The 21,331-nt window shown below is 44.6% G+C and overlaps 1 protein-coding gene across 5 annotated transcripts in view; it reads left to right on the top strand.

Moving 5' to 3' along the window:
- Positions 1 to 21,331, top strand: part of LOC115124197 (3',5'-cyclic-AMP phosphodiesterase 4D-like) — a 457,268-nt gene that overhangs the window by 354,426 nt on the left and 81,511 nt on the right. Inside the window, exon 1 of one of the 5 annotated variants that reach the window (XM_065017243.1) lies at positions 2,695 to 4,999. The exons of 3 other annotated variants lie outside the window; for them this stretch is intronic. In XM_065017243.1, coding sequence (XP_064873315.1) covers positions 4,884 to 4,999 — 116 coding nt within the window. In that variant the 5' untranslated portion in view covers positions 2,695 to 4,883. Of the gene's footprint in view, positions 1 to 2,694; positions 5,000 to 16,028; positions 16,398 to 21,331 lie in introns of those variants that run through there. One more of the 5 variants, XM_065017245.1, reaches the window with a different exon arrangement.

Here is a 21,331-nt window from a genome sequence, read left to right on the forward strand (position 1 = left end):
CCTGTCTCTGGAGAGGACATCCAGACAGCGCCACACACACCCTCCCACCAATGGCTCACCATCCAATGGCTCGCCATTCGCAACCAACAAGCCAATTGACATTAAGCCAAAGAAGAGATGGTATGCCCTCTGAGCGCCTGTTTGTTTGTTGTTCTAAAAGAGTTTAAGATAGGAGTGGTAGCAACCTTTTACAGCTACCTACAGTATTTTGGGGGGATTACTGTATAAGGGAATGTTATGTATATGTACTACCTAGTACTCATGTAGTATTTATCTCTGGAAATTTATTTTTGTTGTTGTTGAAAGAACAACCAAAATGTAGGTACAACAATGAGTACTCCTTAACTACGTTTACTTATTAGCTTGTTGCAAGGTCTTTATATAGATTATTCCTTCTGTTCTGATAGTGTTTCTGGCTATGTAGGCCCTATGTAGGCCTACTGTGGAGTACAGTATTATGTGGATTATAATTAATGGACATTTTTGTTGGGGTTGATACTTTTTTGCTAAGGGAAAATCAAGTCTGAAATTACAAACGTCAGATGGCATGGCAGGAAAGTTATCCTGTAACAGGGTGGTAAAATTAAGATCCTACATCTGTAGTCACCCACAGTAACCTATATTAGACGCAATATTCTCATCTCACATTGTGGACCCCTATTTTTCCATGACACATAATAATCGGCATAAATATTGTTCCTCGTGGTGTGTTCTGTGTGTCATCCGCTGCAACGAACCAGACATTATTTTAGACTTATATGACATCATCTAACCTCGACATAACCCTTTAAGGATTCATATATTTCCCGTCTATTTCCCTGACTGAGTTGCCTGTTAGAAAAATCTCTCTTACCTTCCTTTCAAATGCCAAGTGTAATCTCACGCTTCAGTTCTGCTGTGTCCTAAAAGGCTTAGCACCACAAGAGTTGTTCAGTGTCAGCTGCTTTCAGCCAAATGCGCTAGCCTGGCTATGAGGAAGGAAGCCTTGCCTCTAACAAGACATTAAATAGACTGAAGAGGAATGATGGGGACTTGAGAGAACCCTTGACCAAAAGGCTACTACTGACCAATGTGCCCGTGTGGCTATATAGCCTACATTAGTGGTCCCTGGGAACCAGTACTGGTCCTGAACATCTACAGGGTTGGTAGGCTTTAGCTCTGACAAATCTCATGAAACTAAACACGGTGTTGATGAGAAGTCAGGTTTCTAATAAGGTCGGTGCTTACATTTCACACATGTACACAAGTTTATTATACGCATGTGTGAATTGGACATTTGTTTTTTTGCATATTTCACTCCCTCTGAGATACCCTCAGACAGTGGGGTCACGGCCAGGGATCAGCCATTATTGACGGCGACACCTGGAGCAATTAGGATTAAGTGCCTTGCTCAAAGGCACATCAACCCTCCCCTAACACATCCCCTTAGGTGTGTTATTGCTGGGATGGAACAAAAACCTGCACATCCTATAACTCTTCAGTTCCAGTTTGGGGACTTTTTGGGGATGCTCAGGAATATCAGTCCTCAACCTGAAGTGCCACCCCTTTGCACTATTGAAGCGGGATGAGTTTGAATGCTTCGGAAAGGGTGGTTACATGCTTTTGCAAAGCAGAGGGGACTGAGTTCGAGTCTCTATGGACTGGAGGTGATCAGGGGGAAGCGGTTGTCCTTTCCACAAGCATCTTCTCATGTCAGGTTGGGGTTACATCTCTATATTCTTTCTGTTTTACAGCTTGTAAAACAAAGTTCCACAAGAGCAACAGCGTAAATTAAGCCACCCTCAGGAAAGCTACATATTTCTGAATGGTGTGAGAGAGAGGGAATGAGACGGAAGGGAACAATCACCTCCTTGCCTTTCTCAGTTCAAGAATACTTCAACAGTACAGAAATGCTGTGTATGTACATCTTGAACACACTGTGAATGACTGCAATGGAACTCCTCTAATTTGAGTGTCCATAACAGAAGACTTCATTTCTACTAACTAATTCAATTTGTGTAGTTGCATGGATACCGGTTTGTTTGGCGTGAACAAGATAAAAGAGAGATGAAAAATTAAGGGATTGACACTTAAGCATGCATGTCAAAGGAGAGGAACTGTACCACAGCACTATCAGTTAGGCTTAGTTTAATACTGTACTGTATGCTCTGCTGCCTGCTACCACATTACAGTTGGCCTAGTTTTAGGCTGTATACTCTGCTGCTACCACATTACAGTAAGGCCTAGTTTACTATTGTATAAACCAAATCATAATGTTTGTAAACAAAGCCGTTCTGGTAGTTCCGGGTTGCAAGCGTCGGAAAGTCTAGGTCCAAGAGGCCTCTAAACAGCTTCTATCCCCAAGCCATAACACTCCTGAACATCTAATCAAATGGCTACCAAGACTATTTACATTGCCCCCCCCCCCTCTCGCCCACTTTTACACCGCTGCTACTCTGTTGTTATTATCTATGCAGTCACTTTAAAAACTCTACCTTCATATACATATTACCTCAACTAACCGGTGCCCCGCACATTGACTCTGTACCGGTATCCCCCCTGTATGTAGTCTCGCTATTGTTATTTTACTGCTGCTCTTTAATTACTTGTTACTTTTATTTCTTATTCTTATCCATATTTTTAACTGCATTGTTGGTTAGGGTCGTAAGTAAGCATTTCACTGTAAGGTCTACTACACCTGTTGTACTCGGCGCATGTGCCTAATACAATATGATTTGATTTGAATGCCGTACTAGCTAAATTATCTAATGAATAATTCATATGCAACATTTCTATAAATTATCAACACTACTCTCTTGTTGACAAGCCTCCATTTGTCTAGGTTTTAGCTAGATAGTTAGCATGCTTCATTCATGGAGGTTATGCTAACTAGCTACAAAGCCCATCTGTAGCCTCTGACTAACCAGCTGAGTTCCAGTTATGGTCTCGTCGTTTTTCTGCTATCTTGTTTGAACACCGAATGACCACCAGTGGGAGCGCTAGCTAGCTAGATATTCCTGCCTCAGCTAGTGCCATTGTATTGGCTATCTTGTTTGAACACCGAATGACCACCAGTGGGAGCGCTAGCTAGCTAGATATTCCTGCCTCAGCTAGTGCCATTGTATTGGCTATCTTGTTTGAACACCGAATGACCACCAGTGGGAGCGCTAGCTAGCTAGATATTCCTGCCTCAGCTAGTGCCATTGTATTGGCTATCTTGTTTGAACACCGAATGACCACCAGTGGGAGCGCTAGCTAGCTAGATATTCCTGCCTCAGCTAGTGGCATTGTATTTGCTATCTTGTTTGAACACTGAATGACCACCAGTGGGAGCGCTAGCTAGCTAGATATTCCTGTTTCAGTTAGTGGCATTGTATTGGCTATTATGTTTGAACACTGAATGACCACCAGTGGGAGCGCTAGCTAGCTAGATATTCCTGCCTCAGCTAGTGGCATTGTATTTGCTATCTTGTTTGAACACTGAATGACCACCAGTGGGAGCGCTAGCTAGCTAGATATTCCTGTTTCAGCTAGTGGCATTGTATTGGCTATCTTGTTTGAACACTGAATGACCACCAGTGGGAGCGCTAGCTAGCTAGATATTCCTGCCTCAGCTAGTGCCATTGTATTGGCTATCTTGTTTGAACACCGAATGACCACCAGTGGGAGCGCTAGCTAGCTAGATATTCCTGCCTCAGCTAGTGCCATTGTATTGGCTATCTTGTTTGAACACCGAATGACCACCAGTGGGAGCGCTAGCTAGACAGATATTCCTGTTTCAGCTAGTAGCATTGTATTGGCTATCTTGTTTGAACACCGAATGACCACCAGTGGGAGCGCTAGTGGGACCACCAGTGGGAGCGTATTGGCAATCTTTCCGGCACGCATGGATGAATGCAGATGTAAGTCATATAATGTTAGCACGCAAAGACAACCCTAATTTTCAATTAATAAACTGTCTTGGAAGATAGAACAGCACACAAATATTTCCTTACCTGATGCTAATGATGGTTCTATAGCCTGCCTGAGTTGCTCAGTTGAGGTTAGGCTACGAGGTTATCAGAAAGTGTCTGGCATAAGCCGTAGCCTACATGTCGACATGTAATCATCGCAATTTGAGAGTTAATGTTATACACAGAAAATAACAATCTCTGTTTAAAAGACTATATTATTGCTTGCCTGTGATGTCCTTCACACGGGGTATCATATTATTACTTGTTTATTGCAAACAAACAGTTTTGGACTTGGCACACTAACCTCACATAGGCAGGCAATTAAGGTAGTGGCTCACTACTGTCATCTGCTGGATAATTTAGAGATTATACCATGAAATAGCACTGCGCTGTTTACAATGATTCATGTTATTGAAAAGTTGATTTTGCCTGCTCCTTTCCGTACTGTCAACTACAATATGCGATTACTGATTTGTAAATACTGAGCACAACCATGCACAGAACGCAACTTTTGCCACCCATAACTAAACTTGTTCGCTACTGTGACACCAGGCTGATCTCTCCTATACTCTGCTGCTACCGCATTACAGCCAGGCCTAGTTTAATGCTGTATTCTCTGCTGCCTGCTACCACATTACATGGCAGTGAGGCCAAGGCAAGCCCTGCAGTGAGTTCATTCACTAATGAGCTTATGAAGGAAGTAGGGCACTAGGGCCTTTGCACCACAGGCAAAAGAAGGAGAGTCTGGTTACAGAGAGTGAGAGAGAGAGAGAGATGTAGAGAGAGAGGGAAAGAGAGAGAGAGAGCAAGAAAAAAAGCGAGAGAGCTTTAGGCGTTTTTCGAGCCTGTCCAGGAAATGCAACAGAATTAGTCATTCAGCAGCCTTGTATTCTGACACACACTCAGCCTTCCCCTGCAGTGTCGCTTCCAGTCCCCTCCCTGAGGTCTGTCATGGAACCCCTGGACCACACATTCTGGACCTCTGGACTGTGCCCCTGGAATCCTGTGCCCCCTGACCAGGTCTCAGGCCGAGGCACCAAGCGAAAACGCTTTCTCAAATCTTACAGGTAGGACCCCTTGTTGCCGGGGGTTACCAGGTAGTTTTTTTAAATTATGAAGCGCACAGTGCTCGATCTAGTCAGTTATAGGCTGCAGAGGAAAACAATATGGTTTTTTTTTGGGGGGGGGGGGGGGGGGGGCACATTTAGGAGTATTGATTAATGTGCATTGTCCATGTCAAATACATTGACTAGAGTCAAGTAAAGCAGTAGGGAGGCTTCTGAAATTGTACAGGTGTAATTGTGTTGCTGTGCCTCTCCTTGGTGCTCTTTGTTTTAATAGAATACATTTGGTGGTTTATCTTAAACTGGTGTTTGTCTCTCATAACAGTGGAAATTGCTTGTGAAAGTCCCCATATCACTGCTGTTGTGATGGGGACAGGGGTTTTAGCGATAGCTTGCATTGACAGAACACAGTCCTAGCTTCTCTGATTATGTACCTCATGTCGTTGCCAAATGCTGTTCTCAGCTCCTCCACTTCCTAAGCTCTGGTATTGTACAGCTTAGTGAGGTGAGCTCTTAGGTCACGCGCTGTCCTAACAACCGCTTACTACAGCACTTCATGACATTCAGGTGAACCATACAGAGGGTTATGGTACATGACGTTGCAGTGTGTTTATCGGCAGATCATATCTAACAGTGATTGTTCAATGCTTAACAACAGGGTGTCCCCCGATGGAGGTGCTTAACAACAGGGTGTCCCCCGATGGAGGTGCTTAACAACAGGGTGTCCCCCATGATGGAGGGGCTTAACAACAGGGTGTCCCCCACTATGGAGGGGCTTAACAACAGGGTGTCCCCCGATGGAGGTGCTTAACAACAGGGTGTCCCCCACTATGGAGGTGCTTAACAACAGGGTGTCCCCCGATGGAGTTGCTTAACAACAGGGTGTCCCCCGATGGAGGTGCTTAACAACAGGGTGTCCCCCGATGGAGGTGCTTAACAACAGGGTGTCCCCCATGATGGAGGTGCTTAACAACAGGGTGTCCCCCACTATGGAGGGGCTTAACAACAGGGTGTCCCCCGATGGAGGTGCTTAACAACAGGGTGTCCCCCGATGGAGGTGCTTAACAACAGGGTGTCCCCCGATGGAGGTGCTTAACAACAGGGTGTCCCCCATGATGGAGGTGCTTAACAACAGGGTGTCCCCCGATGGAGGTGCTTAACAACAGGGTGTCCCCCGATGGAGGTGCTTAACAACAGGGTGTCCCCCATGATGGAGGGGCTTAACATCAGGGTGTCCCCCACTATGGAGGGGCTTAACAACAGGGTGTCCCCCGATGGAGGTGCTTAACAACAGGGTGTCCCCCACTATGGAGGGGCTTAACAACAGGGTGTCCCCCGATGGAGGTGCTTAACAACAGGGTGTCCCCCGATGGAGGTGCTTAACAACAGGGTGTCCCCCGATGGAGGTGCTTAACAACAGGGTGTCCCCCGATGGAGGGGCTTAACAACAGGGTGTCCCCCATGATGGAGGAACTTAACAGGGTGTCCCCCGATGGAGGGGCTTAACAACAGGGTGTCACTTGATGTTGGGGGTTAACCTGGCATAAACTGGAAGTCCCATGGGGGTGACCCGTTCAGTACTGATAACAAACCTGACTGAGAAGTCCATGCAGTGCACACAACCAGACAGACGATTTCTCAATGAAGTGTCAACTCTGTGGAACATGCTGCTGTATATACAGTATCAAATGCACTTCTGAAAGAACTACAAAGAAAACCACTATCTGTAAAATAAAATATTGAAGAATTGTGCCATCCATAAAACCAAATACTGTAAGACTTTTAGTCAAGTAGTATTTTACTGGGTGACATTCACTGTTACTTGAGTTTTTTCTATAAAGGCACCTTTACTTTTACTCAAGTATGACAATTGAGTACATTTTCCACCAACAAAACGGTCCAAGCTGCTTAGCATTAAAGTGTCTACTAAATGACCATACTGTAGGCTGTGTGATGCAATCAGATCAGATGGTATTTTTTTCCTGACCAACTTGCAGGTAGGGAGTAATGCTGATAGCGAATGCAGTCTCAACTCTATGGCATTGTTGGCATCATCCTGCAACCAACGGAGCAAACGTGTTTGATGATGCCTTGTGGGAAAAGCTGCAAATATACGGTGCATTCGGGAAGTATACAGATCCCTTGACTTTTTCCACATTTTATTACGTTACAGCCTTATTCTAACATTGATTCAATTGTATTTTTTCCTCATCAATCTTCACCAATAAATACACCATTAGAATCTTTTGCAGATGTATTAAAAATAAAAACTGAAATTATACATTTACATAAGTATTCAAACCCTTTACTCAGTACTTTGTTGAAGCACCTTTGGCAGTGATTACGACCTCAAGTCTTATTGGGTATGATGCTACAAGCTTGGCACACCTGTATTTGGGGAGGTTCTCCAATTCTTCTCTGCAGATCCTCTCAAGCTCAGTCAGGTTGGATGGGGAGCGTCGCTGCACATCTATTTTCAGGTCTCTCCAGAGATGTTCGATCGGGTTCAAGTTCGGGCTCTGGTTGGGACACTGAAGGACATTCAGAGACTTGTCCCGAAGCCACTCCTGTGTTGTCTTGGTTGTGTGCTTAGGGTCGTTGTCCTGTTGGAAGGTGAACCTTAGCCCCAGTATGAGGTCCTGAGTGCTCTGGAGCAGGTTTTCATCAAGGATCTTACTGTACTTTGCTCTGTTCATCTTACCCTCGATCCAAGCAGCCTGTCATGTGCCTTTTACTGAGGAGTGGCTTCTGTCTGGCCACTCTATCATAAAGACCTGGTTGGCGGAGTGCTGCAGAGACGGTTGTCCTTCTGGAAGGTTCTCTCATCTCCACAGAGGAATTCTGGAGCACTGTCAGAGTGACCATAGTCACCTCCCTGACCAAGGCCCTTCTCCCCTGTTTGCTCAGTTTGGCTGGGCGGCCAGCTCTAGGAAGAGTCTTGGTGGTTCCAAACTTCTTCCATTTATGAATGATGGAGGCCACTGTGTTATTGGGGACCTTCAATGCTGCAGACATTTTTGGTACCCTTTACCAGATCTGTGCCTCAACACAATCCTGTCTCGGAGCTCTACAGACAATTCCTTCGAACCTCATGGCTTGGTTTTTGCTCTGACATGCACTGTCAACTGTGGGACCTTATATAGACAAGTGTATGCCTTTCTAACTCATGTCCAATCAATTGAATTTACCACAGATGGACTCCAATCAAGTTGTAGAAACATCTTGAGGATGATCAATGGAAACAGGATGCACCTGAGCTCAATTTCGAATCTCTTAGCAAAGGGTCTGAATGCTTACGTAAATAAGATATTTCATTTATTTATGTTTTAATTCATTTGCAAAATATTATAAAACCTGTTTTCGCTTTGTCATTATGGGGTATTGTGTGTAGATTGGTTGAGGAAAAACATTTTTTAAATCAATTTTAGAATAAGGCTGTAATGTAACAAATTGCGGAAGAAGTCAAGCGGTCTGAATATTTTCCGAATGTACTGTATTAGTACTACATTCAGTTGTGGTTACATGGTTTGTGATAGTGTTTCGTGATGAAGGTTTCAATGGTAGTGTGAAGGCATTGGTCATACTTCCAGAGAAAGATTAGGCTGGTATCAAACTGGAAACTTTAACCAACCCGGAGCTGTTGCAAGCTGTCTGAAAATGCCACAACGTCAAAATCTTCTAGTTACTGTAAGAGGCTAAGAGCACATGTTCTCATTTGGAGAGTGTGAAAAGCAGAACTATATGTGCTGGCGTGATAGTGGGAAAGAGAAGATTGTCTGACCCAACTTTCTATCCATCCTTCCCACCATCATTTCATTGATGTAGGGTTTGAATAACAGTGCTCACAGGATCATGAGAGCATAAATTGCATGTCCTTCGTAAAGTCCTGATACATTTAAATTCAACATTTGCTTAGCATAAAGTAAATTGTTTCAGTATGTGCAAAACGAAAGAACCCAGACTAAACCACCATAAAACATGTTGATGGCCTAAGTCATATTTTCAAGTTGAATAAAACGTCTGATATTGCCATAAATAAGGACATCTATAGTGTGCTGTTTTTACTCATTTAGTGTTCATCAGTGGAACTTCCTTTATTTTGTGGTGAGAAACTATTTGTGGAACTGGTTTCATAATGATTTACCAAACCAATAGTGTGCAACTGCAAGCAGCAATTCGGGGCCTCCCGCTAGCACAGCAGACGGGAGGCTAGGGCAACACTGTGTACTAGCTAGCTTTATAGTTAGCGACACTGTGTACTAGCTAGCTTTATAGTTAGTGACACTGTGTACTAGCTAGTTTTATAGTTAACGATACTGTGTGCTAGCTAGCTTTATAGTTAATGACACGGTGTGCTAGCTAGCTTTATAGTTAACTACACTGTGTACTAGCTAGCTTTATAGTTAACGACACTGTGTACTAGCTAGCTTTATAGTTAGCGACACTGTGTACTAGTTCGTTTTATAGTTAACAACACTGTGTACTAGCTAGCTTTATAGGTAACAACACTGTGTGCTAGCTAGCTTTATAGTTAACAACACCGTGTGCTAGCAAGCTTGCTACTTAGCTAGCACACAGCGTCACCCCCGCCCCTGCCTGTCCTTCGCTCCTGCCTGCCGAACACCTGCCCTCGCCATTGTTAACAGAATTGCTGGAAAACAATTCCCAACAGGTGGGGGTGAAGGACACTGTCTACTGGTGTACTCCTAGCTACCATTGTCGTCCCTGCCCCTTCTTATGTGGGGTTTATTGGCGGCTGGCATCCAGCGTTATTGTGCATTAACGCCACCTACTGTATTGAAGCACCCCCACCTCCTACCTGTCCTAACTTAAAAATGGACCAATAGAAGTATCAGGAACGCCCACATGCAGGAATGCCCACTTGCAGGCACGCCCCAAATTGTGGGCCGCACTTGCACCCTTCTCAAACCTCACAACAATGTCTTAGTTGCTAAAATTCTAGTAGTTTGTCTAATTTCAGTTTATGTGACAAAACAAGCAATACATAGTGTAGACAATCATTGTACAATCTGAACTGCTGTGAAATAAATGTTCAATAACCAAAAAGATTGTATTTTCAGCTGTTTGAAGCTGGTGTACAAAACCGAAAGTTTAAAAAAAAGTTAAATCAATTTAAGAATGGGAAGCATAGAAATAGTGCACATAGAACATATCTACCGCTTCTTAGACTTGCTTTCAATTAGAATGACAGATCTATAACTCACATTTCTATGTCAATTTGGTCAGTTCGCACAAAAAGTGACATATTGCAGCTTTAAGTCATGTAAAATAATGATCTGAGCGGTAGATCTCCGCTTACTTTTTGACTGAGAAAGTAATCTTGACTCATAAAAAGGTTGGTGTCCACTGATCTAGAGTAATACGATGGCTTTCCTTGTAATACTATGGATGTCAGAGCCATCTTTTACCATCAGCTGAAGCAAGATGATATGACGATGTGATGTTCATTTTTTATCTAATAATTTTTTTGTGATATAGTCTAAAACTAAAAAGACTCCAAGCACGTCCAAGCACCAACAGTGAAGCTAGTGTAGGCAAGAGGTGCATGTAGGCCAACCTAGAGCAGGAAAATGTTAGGATCACATTGAGATTAATGTTAGGAGTGAGGCTTAAATTCTGTGCTGTTGTAGTCTTAATGGCTTCATTGGGAGAATGCCATAATTCAGTGTTTCAAGTAGTTATATATTTCCTTATTTTACCACAAGAGGGCCTCATTTTCATGTTTTGTGCATTGCACAACACAAGATATTTGCTATCAGGCTGTACTGTGTCCCCTCACTCTGAGTGTATGACATTTGAAGAAATTAGGCATTTCTATCAATTAATTTGAAATTTGATGTTGTGCTGGGAATATTATGCATATTCCATGTTGTGCTGGGAGTACATGATCCAATTCCCACCTGATATTAATGAAACATTACATATTTTATTTTAAATATTTTTCAAATCATATCATATAATACAATGATTGCATGTAGTAACTGCATATTAGTGGATCGAGTGCATCATCTTATACCCTGAAGTAATGTCACGTACTGTGTGCACTCTAATCGAGACCCACAGACAAAAGCCACCCTTTCTACAGTACCACGTCACAGAGCGACACACAGTACAGTTACCCATGCAGTCACCCATCCCCCTGCTCATAGTAAGGGATGGAAACAGACTTTACGCTTCACAACAAACCCACAAGGCAGATCTGTCCAACCGACCTGACATCCTTTGTAAAAAATTATCTCTATTTATGGTTTGAGTGCTGGTTACCACATTGGTTCTCTCTCTTTCTCTCTCTCTTTTTTTCTCTCTCTCTCTCTCTTTCTCTTTCTATTTTTTCTCTCTCTCTCCTCTCTCTTTCTCTTTCTATTTTTTTTTCTCTCAATTCAATTCAATTCAATTCAAGGGCTTTATTGGCATGGGAAACATGTGTTAACATTGCCAAAGCAAGTGAGGTAGACAACATACAAAGTGAATATATAAGGTGAAAAACAACTCTCTCTCTCTCTCTCTCTCTCTCTCTCTCTCTCTCTCTCTCTCTCTCTCTCTCTCTCTCTCTTTTTGTTCTCTCTTTCTCTCGCGCTATCTTTCTCTCTCTCTCTCTTTCTCTTTCTATTTTCTCTCTCTCTCTCTCTCTCTCTCTCTCTCTCTTTCTCTTTCTATTTTCTCTCTCTCTCTCTCTCTCTCTCTCTCTCTCTCTCTCTCTCTCTGTCTCTCTCTCTCTCTCTCTCTTTGTTCTCTCTCAAATTCAAATTCAAGCTGCTTTATTGGCATGAAAAACATTGTGTCAATATTGCCAAAGCAACAATTTATACATTGTAATAAAATTATAAACAATAACAAATAATAATATAATATGGTAGTAAAAAATAATACAAAATTAAATACAAAAATAACAACAATATAGTAGAAATTTAATAAATATAAAAAGCTAAACATGGAAAATGAAACTATAACTCACTTATAACTAAACAACTGTCCTCTTCACCATTACATCAGCACAACTACCACCACCATCTTTAAACTGCTATCATTACCATCACCCTACTACCCATACCAATACTATTTGGAATGATAAACAACAATAATAATAGAAATAACAATATTGGAATAACAATAATAGTAATAACAATAATGCTACTAACAATAAGTTACTATTTACTATGCAGATGTTATTGTCTCTCTTTCTCTCACTATCTTTGTTCTCTCTCTTTCTTTCTCTCTCTTTCTCTCACTCGCTCATTTTTTCTCTCTTTATTTCTCTCTCTTTCGCTCTCTCTTTCTTTTGCTATCTCTCTTTCTCTCTCTCGCTCTCTCTCTCTTTGTTCTCTCTTTCTCTCGCGCTATCTTTCTCTCTCTCTCTCTTTGTCCTCTCTTTCTCTCGCTCTCTCTTCCTCGTTCACTTTCTTCATCTCTCTCTTTCTCTCTTTGTTCTCTTTCTCTCTTGTTGATTTGACAACATCCAGTGAAATTGCAGAGTGACAAATTCAAACTACAGAAATATCAATATTCAACCTTCACGAAAATATAAGGGTAATACATCAAAATAAAGCTTAACTTCTTGTTAATCCAGCCGCTGTGTCAGATTTCAAAAAGGCTTTACGGCGATTATCTGAGGACAGCGCCCCGCATACAAACACATGAAAATAATTTGTCAACCAGGCAGGTGCGACACAAGTCAGGCAGGTGCGACACAAGTCAGAAATAGCCATATAATAAATGCCTTACCTTTTAAGATCTTCTTCTTTTTGCAATCTCAAATGTCTCCGTGACACAATGAATGGTCGTTTTGTTCGATAAATTCCTTCTTTATTTCCCCAAGATGTCAATTTATTTGGCGCGTTTGATTCAGAAATACACCGGTTCCAACATGACTACAAAGTATCTAATAAATGACCTGTAAACTTGGTCCAAACAATTCAAACAACGTTCCTAATCCAACCTCAGGTATCCTAAAATGTAAATAAATGATCAAATTGAAGATGGAATAAACTGTTTCTAATACCAGATAAAAACAACGTGAAGTGCGCTCCAGTTCACGCGCAACAAAAGACTGAAGCCCTTCAGAGTGACACCTACAAAGAACAGCCCTACTTCTTCATTTCTCCAAAGAAAAACATTGAACAATTTATAAAGACTGTTGACATCTAGTGGAAGCCATAGGAACTGCAATCTGGGCCCTAATAAATCAGGTCTCCCATAGAAAACCATTGGAAAACACAATGAAATATTTTTCCCTGGATGGATTGTGCTCGGGGTTTCGCCTGCCAAATCAATTTTGTTATACTCACAGATATTATTCTAACAGTTTTAGAAGGGTGTGTTCTATCCAAATCTACTAATGATATGCATATCCTAGCTTCTGGGCCTGAGTAACAGGTAGTTTACTTTGGGCACGCTTTTCATCCGGATGTGAAAATACTGCCCCCTATCCCAGAGAGGATAACTGATTCTAATATTTTTAGCCAGATCCTAATTGGTATATCGAATTTTATGGAAGTTTTTTGGAAGTTACCTGTGGCACTGATGTTTCGGCCAAGGTATGTATAGATTTTTGTGTGCTCTAGGGCAACGGTGTCTAGATGGAATTTGTATTTGTGGTCCTGGCGACTGGACCTTTTTTGGAACACCGTTATTTTGGTCTTACTGAGATTTACTGTCAGGGCCCAGGTCTGGCAGAATCTGTGCAGAAGACCTAGGTGCTGCTGTAGGCCTGCCTTGGTTGGTGACAGAAGTACCAGATCATCAGCAAACAGTAGACATTTGACTTCAGATTACTTGATATATATGTTGAAGAGGGTGGGGCTTAAGCTACATCCCTGTCTCACCCCACGGGCCCTGTGGGAAGAAATGTGTGTGTTTTGGGCCTATTTTAACCACACACTTGTTGTTTGTGTACATGGATTTTACAATGTCATATGTTTTTCCCCCAATATCACTTTCCATCAATTTGTATAGAAGACCCTTTCTCTCTCTTTTTCTCTCTTTCACTCTCTCTCTCTCTCTTTCACTCTCTGTCTTCCTCTCTCTCTCTTTCACTCTCTCTCTCTTTCACTCTCTGTCTTCCTCTCTCTCTCGTTCTCTCTTTCACTCTCTCTCTCTCTCTCTTTCACTCTCTGTCTCCCCCCCTCCCCTCTCTCTCTCTCTCTCTCTCTCTATCTCTCTCTCTCTCTCTTTCACTCTCTGTCTTCCCCTCTCTCTCTCTCTCTCTCTCTCTCTCTCTCTCTCTCTCTCTCTCTCTCATTCACTCTCTGTCTTCCTCTCGCTCTCTTTCTCTCTCTTTAACTCTGTCTCTCTTTCTCTCTCTCTCTCTCTCTCTCTCTCTCTGTCTCTCTTTCTCTCTCTCTCTCTATCTCTCTCTCTGTCTCTCTCTCTAAGCCACTTAGATGATAATGACAGTCAGTTAAACATTTCTTCTTTATTATTAACCCCACTACAAATCTGTCAACAGGGTGCTTGAATCCAAAACAAGCCAGAGATATTTGGGGACACAACTTGGAAGGTGGTGCTGTATTAGCTGTAGTGGTAACATGGCACGTAGGCTTTTCCCTACATAGATACTTATGGGCCCTATTTAAAAGTAGTGCACTATGTTTTTGGGCCCTGTTTAAAAGTAGTGCACTATCTAGGGAATATGGTTCCATTTGACACTCAGATGCAGAGTGTTAAATGGCATGTAGAGCAACCAGACTGGTAGAGTTGATCTGTGTGTGGCCTAAAGTGTGTGTGTGTTAGTGTGTGTTAGTGTGTGTGTGTGTGTGTGTGTGTGTGTGTGTGTGTGTGTGTGTGTGTGTGTGTGTGTGTGTGTGTGTGTTGTGTGTGTGTTTGCGTGTGACCCTTTTGACACCAGCTTGCATGAGCGCACACACACACACACACACACACACACACTTTAGGCCACACGCAGAGACAGACAGGGCCCTTAGGGAGCTCCTACTCTCCACACAGCCAGCGAGGGGAGCAGAGAGGAGCAGAGACAAGTAGAGAAAGAGAGAAAGAGAGAGGGGATGGCAAACCAGGCAGAGAGAAGCAGACCAATAGTAACGTAGTTAGTAGCAGACCAATAGTAACGTAGTTAGTAGCAGACCAATAGTAACGTAGTTAGTAGCAGACCAATAGTAACGTAGTTAGTAGCAGACCAATAGTAACGTAGTTAGTAGTAGACCAATAGTAACGTAGTTAGTAGCAGACCAATAGTAACGTAGTTAGTAGCAGACCAATAGTAACGTAGTTAGTAGCAGACCAATAGTAACGTAGTTAGTAGTAGACCAATAGTAACGTAGTTAGCAAGGGAGAGATTGTAAGGAAGGGAGGAGGGAGAGACCGATAGAGGGAGGGAGAGTGATAGAGGGAGAGGCCAATAGAGGGAGGGAGAGTGATAGAGGGAGGGAGACCAATAGAGGGAGGGAGAGTGATAGAGGGAGAGGCCAATAGAGGGAGGGAGAGTGATAGAGGGAGAGGCCAATAGAGGGAGGGAGAGTGATAGAGGGAGAGGCCAATAGAGGGAGGGAGAGACCGATAGAGGGAGGGAGAGCGATAGAGGGAGGGAGAGTGATAGAGGGAGGGAGAGTGATAGAGGGAGAGGCCAATAGAGGGAGGGAGAGACCGATAGAGGGAGGGAGAGGCCAATAGAGGGAGGGAGAGACCAATAGAGGGAGGGAGAGACCAATAGAGGGAGGTAGAGTGATAGAGGGAGGGAGAGGCCAATAGAGGGAGGGAGAGACCAATAGAGGGAGGGAGAGACCGATAGAGGGAGGGAGAGTGATAGAGGGAGGGAGAGGCCAATAGAGGGAGGGAGAGACCAATAGAGGGAGGGAGAGTGATAGAGGGAGAGGCCAATAGAGGGAGGGAGAGTGATAGAGGGAGAGGCCAATAGAGGGAGGGAGAGTGATAGAGGGAGAGGCCAATAGAGGGAGGGAGAGTGATAGAGGGAGAGGCCAATAGAGGGAGGGAGAGACCGATAGAGGGAGGGAGAGCGATAGAGGGAGGGAGAGGCCAATAGAGGGAGGTGGTGTGTGTGACAGTCAGAAGAGAAGTAGAGTGAGCGAGACAGTGCACGAGAGACGGAGAGATTGAGTGACCAAAGCAGAGCTAGTTTGAGCAGCTAGCCAGTCCTACAGTTTGAGAGTGAAGTGGGCTTACGCCTGGAGTGCATTAACCCGCTGAGCTAAAGCCCACAGTTCCCAGGCTATGTCATGCCGACCCTATAGCCCAAGGAGGGATTAACACAGACCTGGGTCCAGTGGCGGACTAGAAAGAACGAGCGATCATACAGGGCAGTCAGAAGGCGGGACGGAGGAGGTCAACATATGACCATGAGTATTGTGATGAAGCCCCGCTCGCGCTCTACGAGCTCTCTGCGGAATACAGATGGAATCTCAATCTGGTAAAGTTAGTCTTTCTCCCCTTCCTCTCATTATCCACTGGTCTCTTCTCCTCTTCCTGTCATTATCTTCTGATCTCTTCTCCTCTTCCTCTCATTATCTTCTGGTCTCCTCTCCTCTTCCTCTCATTAGCTTCTGGTCTTTTCTCCTTTCCTCACATTATCTTCTGGTCTCTTCTCCTCTTCCTCTCATTATCTTCTGGTCTCTTCTCCTCTTCCTCTCATTATCTTCTGGTCTCTTCTCCTCTTCCTCTCATTATCTTCAGTTCTCTTCTCCTCTTCCTCTCATTATCTTCTGGTCTCTTCTCCTCTTCCTCTCATTATCTTCTGGTCTCTTCTCCTCTTCCTCTCATTATCTTCTGGTCTCTTCTCCTCTTCCCCTCATTATCTTCTGGTCTCTTCTCCTCTTCCTCTCATTATCTTCTGGTCTCTTCTCCTCTTCCTCTCATTATCTTCTGGTCTCTTCTCCTCTTCCTCTCATTATCTTCTGGTCTCTTCTCCTCTTCCTCTCATTATCTTCTGGTCTCTTCTCCTCTTCCTCTCATTATCTTCTGGTCTCTTCTCCTCTTCCTCTCATTATCTTCTGGTCTCTTCTCCTCTTCCTCTCATTATCGTCTGGTATCTTCTCCTCTTCCTCTCATTATCTTCTGGTCTCTTCTCCTCTTCCTCTCATTATCTTCTGGTCTCTTCTCCTCTTCCTCTCATTATCCTATGTTCTCTTCTCCTCTTCCTCTCATTATCTTCTGGTCTCTTCTCCTCTTCCTCTCATGATCTTCAGTTCTCTTCTCCTCTTCCTCTCATTATCTTCTGGTCTCTTCTCCTCTTCCTCTCATTATCTTCTGGTCTCTTCTCCTCTTCCTCTCATTATCTTCTGGTCTCTTCTCCTCTTCCTCTCATTATCTTCTGTTCTCTTCTCTTCTTTCCTCGTCTTTTCTGGCTTCTAGTAGTATGGCATGGTATTTGTCCTGACTCAGATTTATGCTGATAACTACCTAAGACGTTTTAAATGTCAAACTCTCTATGCTAATCACCACTGTTTTCCTATCAAGAGTGTGTGTGTGTGTGTGTGTGTGTGTGTGTATGCGCTCACGTGTGTGTACTTGTGTGCGCATGCATCTAAGTGCGTAACGTCAGTTGCTCCACAGTGGCTCTCGAGTCAGATTTCATAGTGCCAGGAGAACAGTGGGGGAAAAGCACATGTGATCAAGGATCCTTCTAGTTGGAAAAGAACAAGCGCCATGCAGTCGTCCCCAAAGCACAGTGATCCTCAACCCACTTTACATAGACAGGTGACCTTAGGGTGTAGCAGTGTTTCCCATAGCTTTGTTGTTTTCCAGGCGGGGCACCGCCAACAGCCACCAAGCCCAAAGGATACATTCGTAGAGAGTTACATACTGCCGCTGAAAAGAGACTGTAGAAATGCATGCTTCCTCCCCACACGTTGTTGAGCCAGTCTGACAGTGGCTATTTTAAAGCTGTGTGTGTGTGTGTGTGTGTGTATGTACTGTATGTGTGGTGCTTCTCTTGGAAGGCAATAGGTGCCAGTACTCATTTTAGGTGCTGCACAATACTTTTGAGGTAATATTCTAGAAGAGAAACAGGAGCTCCACAGTCGTACCGTATGTTTGAGGTAGTATTCTAGAAGAGAAACAGGAGCTCAAGCAGTAGAACATTTGAGTTGCCGGTACACCGCTCCTGCCTAAGTCAAGCACTGTGTGTGTGTGTGTGTGTGTGTGTGTGTGTGTGTGTGTGTGTGTGTGTGTGTGTGTGTGTGTGTGTGTGTGGTCCTGCATGACAGACAGCTGCTCTCCTCTCCTGTCTAACAGACAGCTGCTCCCCTGTCCTGTCTTAACAGACAGCTGATCCCCTGTCCTGTCTACCAGACAGCTGCTCTCCTGTCCTGTCCTGTCTCCCAGACAGCTGCTTTCCTGTCCTTTCTAACGGACAGCTGCCCTCCTGTCCTGTCCTGTCTCCCAGACAGCTGCTTTCCTGTCCTGTCTACCAGACTGCTGCTTTCCTGTCCTGTCTAACGGACAGCTGCTCTCCTGTCCTGTCCTGTCTATGAGACAGCTGCTCTCCTCTCCTGTCCTGTCTAACAGACAACTCCTCTCCTGTCCTGTCCTGTCTAACAGACAACTCCTCTCCTGTCCCGTCCTGCCCTGTGGAGCCCAAGTCTAACAGACAGCAGCTCCCTTGTCCTGTCTAACAGACAATTGTTCCGCTGTCCTGTCCTGTCTAACAGACAGTTTTCTCCTGTCCTGTCCTGTTTAACAGACAGCTGCTCCCCTGTCATGTCCTGTCCTAATCCTTTAGTACGGTATACATTGTTGGACACCCTCAGCCTCTATAGACTCTCCTACAGCCACAGTTAGAGCAATCATATATGCAGTAGTAAACATTACATATGACATATGTGTGATAAATATGTTAGTGGGGTCAAGCAACTGCAATGTGACCCCCGATATAGAATGCCCTGCACTGGTTCCTCCAAAGTCCTTTGAAACAGGGCAGGCACCTCTTCAGGGTGTGTGTGTGTGTGTGTGTGTGTGTGTGTGGTCCTGCATGACAGACAGTTGCTCTCCTGTCCTGTCTACCAGACAGCTGTCTTTCTGTCCTGTCTAACAGACAGCTGCTCTCCTGTCCTGTCCTGTCTACCAGACAGCTGTCTTTCTGTCTTGTCTAACAGACAGCTGCTCTCCTGTCCTGTCCTGTCTGCCAGACAGCTGCTCTCCTCTCCTGTCTAACAGACAGCTGCTCCCCTGTCCTGTCTTAACAGACAGCTGATCCCCTGTCCTGTCTACCAGACAGCTGCTCTCCTGTCCTGTCCTGTCTCCCAGACAGCTGCTTTCCTGTCCTTTCTAACGGACAGCTGCCCTCCTGTCCTGTCCTGTCTCCCAGACAGCTGCTTTCCTGTCCTGTCTACCAGACTGCTGCTTTCCTGTCCTGTCTAACGGACAGCTGCTCTCCTGTCCTGTCCTGTCTATGAGACAGCTGCTCTCCTCTCCTGTCCCGTCTAACAGACAACTCCTCTCCTGTCCTGTCCTGTCTAACAGACAACTCCTCTCCTGTCCCGTCCTGCCCTGTGGAGCCCAAGTCTAACAGACAGCAGCTCCCTTGTCCTGTCTAACAGACAATTGTTCCGCTGTCCTGTCCTGTCTAACAGACAGTTTTCTCCTGTCCTGTCCTGTTTAACAGACAGCTGCTCCCCTGTCATGTCCTGTCCTATCCTTTAGTACGGTATACATTGTTGGACACCCTCAGCCTCTATAGACTCTCCTACAGCCACAGTTAGAGCAATCATATATGCAGTAGTAAACATTACATATGACATATGTGTGATAAATATGTTAGTGGGGTCAAGCAACTGCAATGTGACCCCCGATATAGAATGCCCTGCACTGGTTCCTCCAAAGTCCTTTGAAACAGGGCAGGCACCTCTTCAGGGTGTGTGTGTGTGTGTGTGTGTGTGTGTGTGTGTGTGTGTGTGTGTGTGTGTGTGTGTGTGTGTGTGTGTGTGTGTGTGTGTGTGTGTGCGTGCTTGCTTGCTTGTGTGTTTGAAGAGCTCTCTTCTCATTGGTGCTCAAGCTAGAGATGATCTCTGTAAAAGTGGGCCACGGGTGGCGCCTCCCTCCCTCTCCCTGTCTCTCTCTCATTCTCTCCCTCACTCTCCCTCTCTCTCTCATTCTCCCCCTCCCTCTCCCTGTCTCTCTCTCATTCTCTCCCTCCCTCTCCCTGTCACTCTCTCATTCTCCCCCTGTCTTTTTCTCATTCTCTCCATGTCCCTTCCTATCTCTCTCTCTCATTCTCCCCTCCTCTCTCTCTCTCTCATTCTCCCCTCCCTCTCCATGTCTCTCTCATTCTCTCCCTTCCTCTCCCTGTCTCCTCTCCCTGTCTCCTCTCCCTTTCTCTCTCTCTCATTCTCTCTCTCCCTCCCTTCCTCACCCTGTCTTCTCTCTCATTCTCTCCGCCTTCTGTCTGTCTTCTCTCTCATTCTATACCTGCCTTCTCTCATTCTCTCTCTCCCTCCCTTCCTCACCCTGTCTTCTCTCTCATTCTCTCCGCCTTCTGTCTGTCTTCTCTCTCATTCTCTCCACGCCTTCTGTCTGTCTTCTCTCTCATTCTCTCCCTTCCTCTCCATGTCTTATCTCTCATTCTCTCTCATTTTCTCCCTCTCTTCTCTCTCATTCTCTCTCATTCTCTCCCTCTCTCTCTCTCCCTCTCCATGTCTTCTCTCTCATTCTCTCCCTTCCTCTTCCTGTCTTCTCTCTCATTCTCTCCCTGTCTCTCTCTGTCTCTCCCTCTCCATGTCTTCTCTCTCATTCTCTCCCTGTCTCTCTCTGTCTCTCTCTGTCTCTCATTGTCTCTCTCTGTCTCTCCCTCTCCATGTTTCTCTCTCATTCTCTCTCATTCTCTCCCTTCCGCTTCCTGTCTTCTCTCTCATTCTCTCCCTGTCTCTCTCTGTCTTCTCTCTCATTCTTTCCCTGTCTCTCTCTGTCTCTCTCTGTCTCTCCCTCTCCATGTTTCTCTCTCATTCTCTCTCATTCTCTCCCTTCCTCTTCCTGTCTTCTCTCTCATTCTCTCTGTCTCTCCCTCTCCATGTCTTCTCTCTCATTCTCTCCCTTCCTCTCCCTGTCTTCTCTCTCATTCTTTCCCTGTCTCTCTCATTCTCTCTCATTCTCTCCCTTCCTCTCCCTGTGTTCTCTCTAATTCTCTCCCTTCCTCTCCCTGTCTTCTCTCTCATTCTCTCCCTGCCTTCTCTCATTCTCCCATTCCTCTCCATGTCTTATCTCTCATTCTCTCTCATTCTCTCCCTGTCTTCTCTCTCATTCTCTCCCTGCCTTCTCTCATTCTCTCCCTTCCTCTTCCTGTCTTCTCTCTCATTCTCTCCATGTCTTCTCTCTCATTCTCTCCCTTCCTCTCCCTGTCTTCTCTCTCAT

Source organism: Oncorhynchus nerka, linkage group LG4, assembly GCF_034236695.1.
Source record: "Oncorhynchus nerka isolate Pitt River linkage group LG4, Oner_Uvic_2.0, whole genome shotgun sequence".
Lineage (NCBI taxonomy): Eukaryota > Metazoa > Chordata > Actinopteri > Salmoniformes > Salmonidae > Oncorhynchus > Oncorhynchus nerka.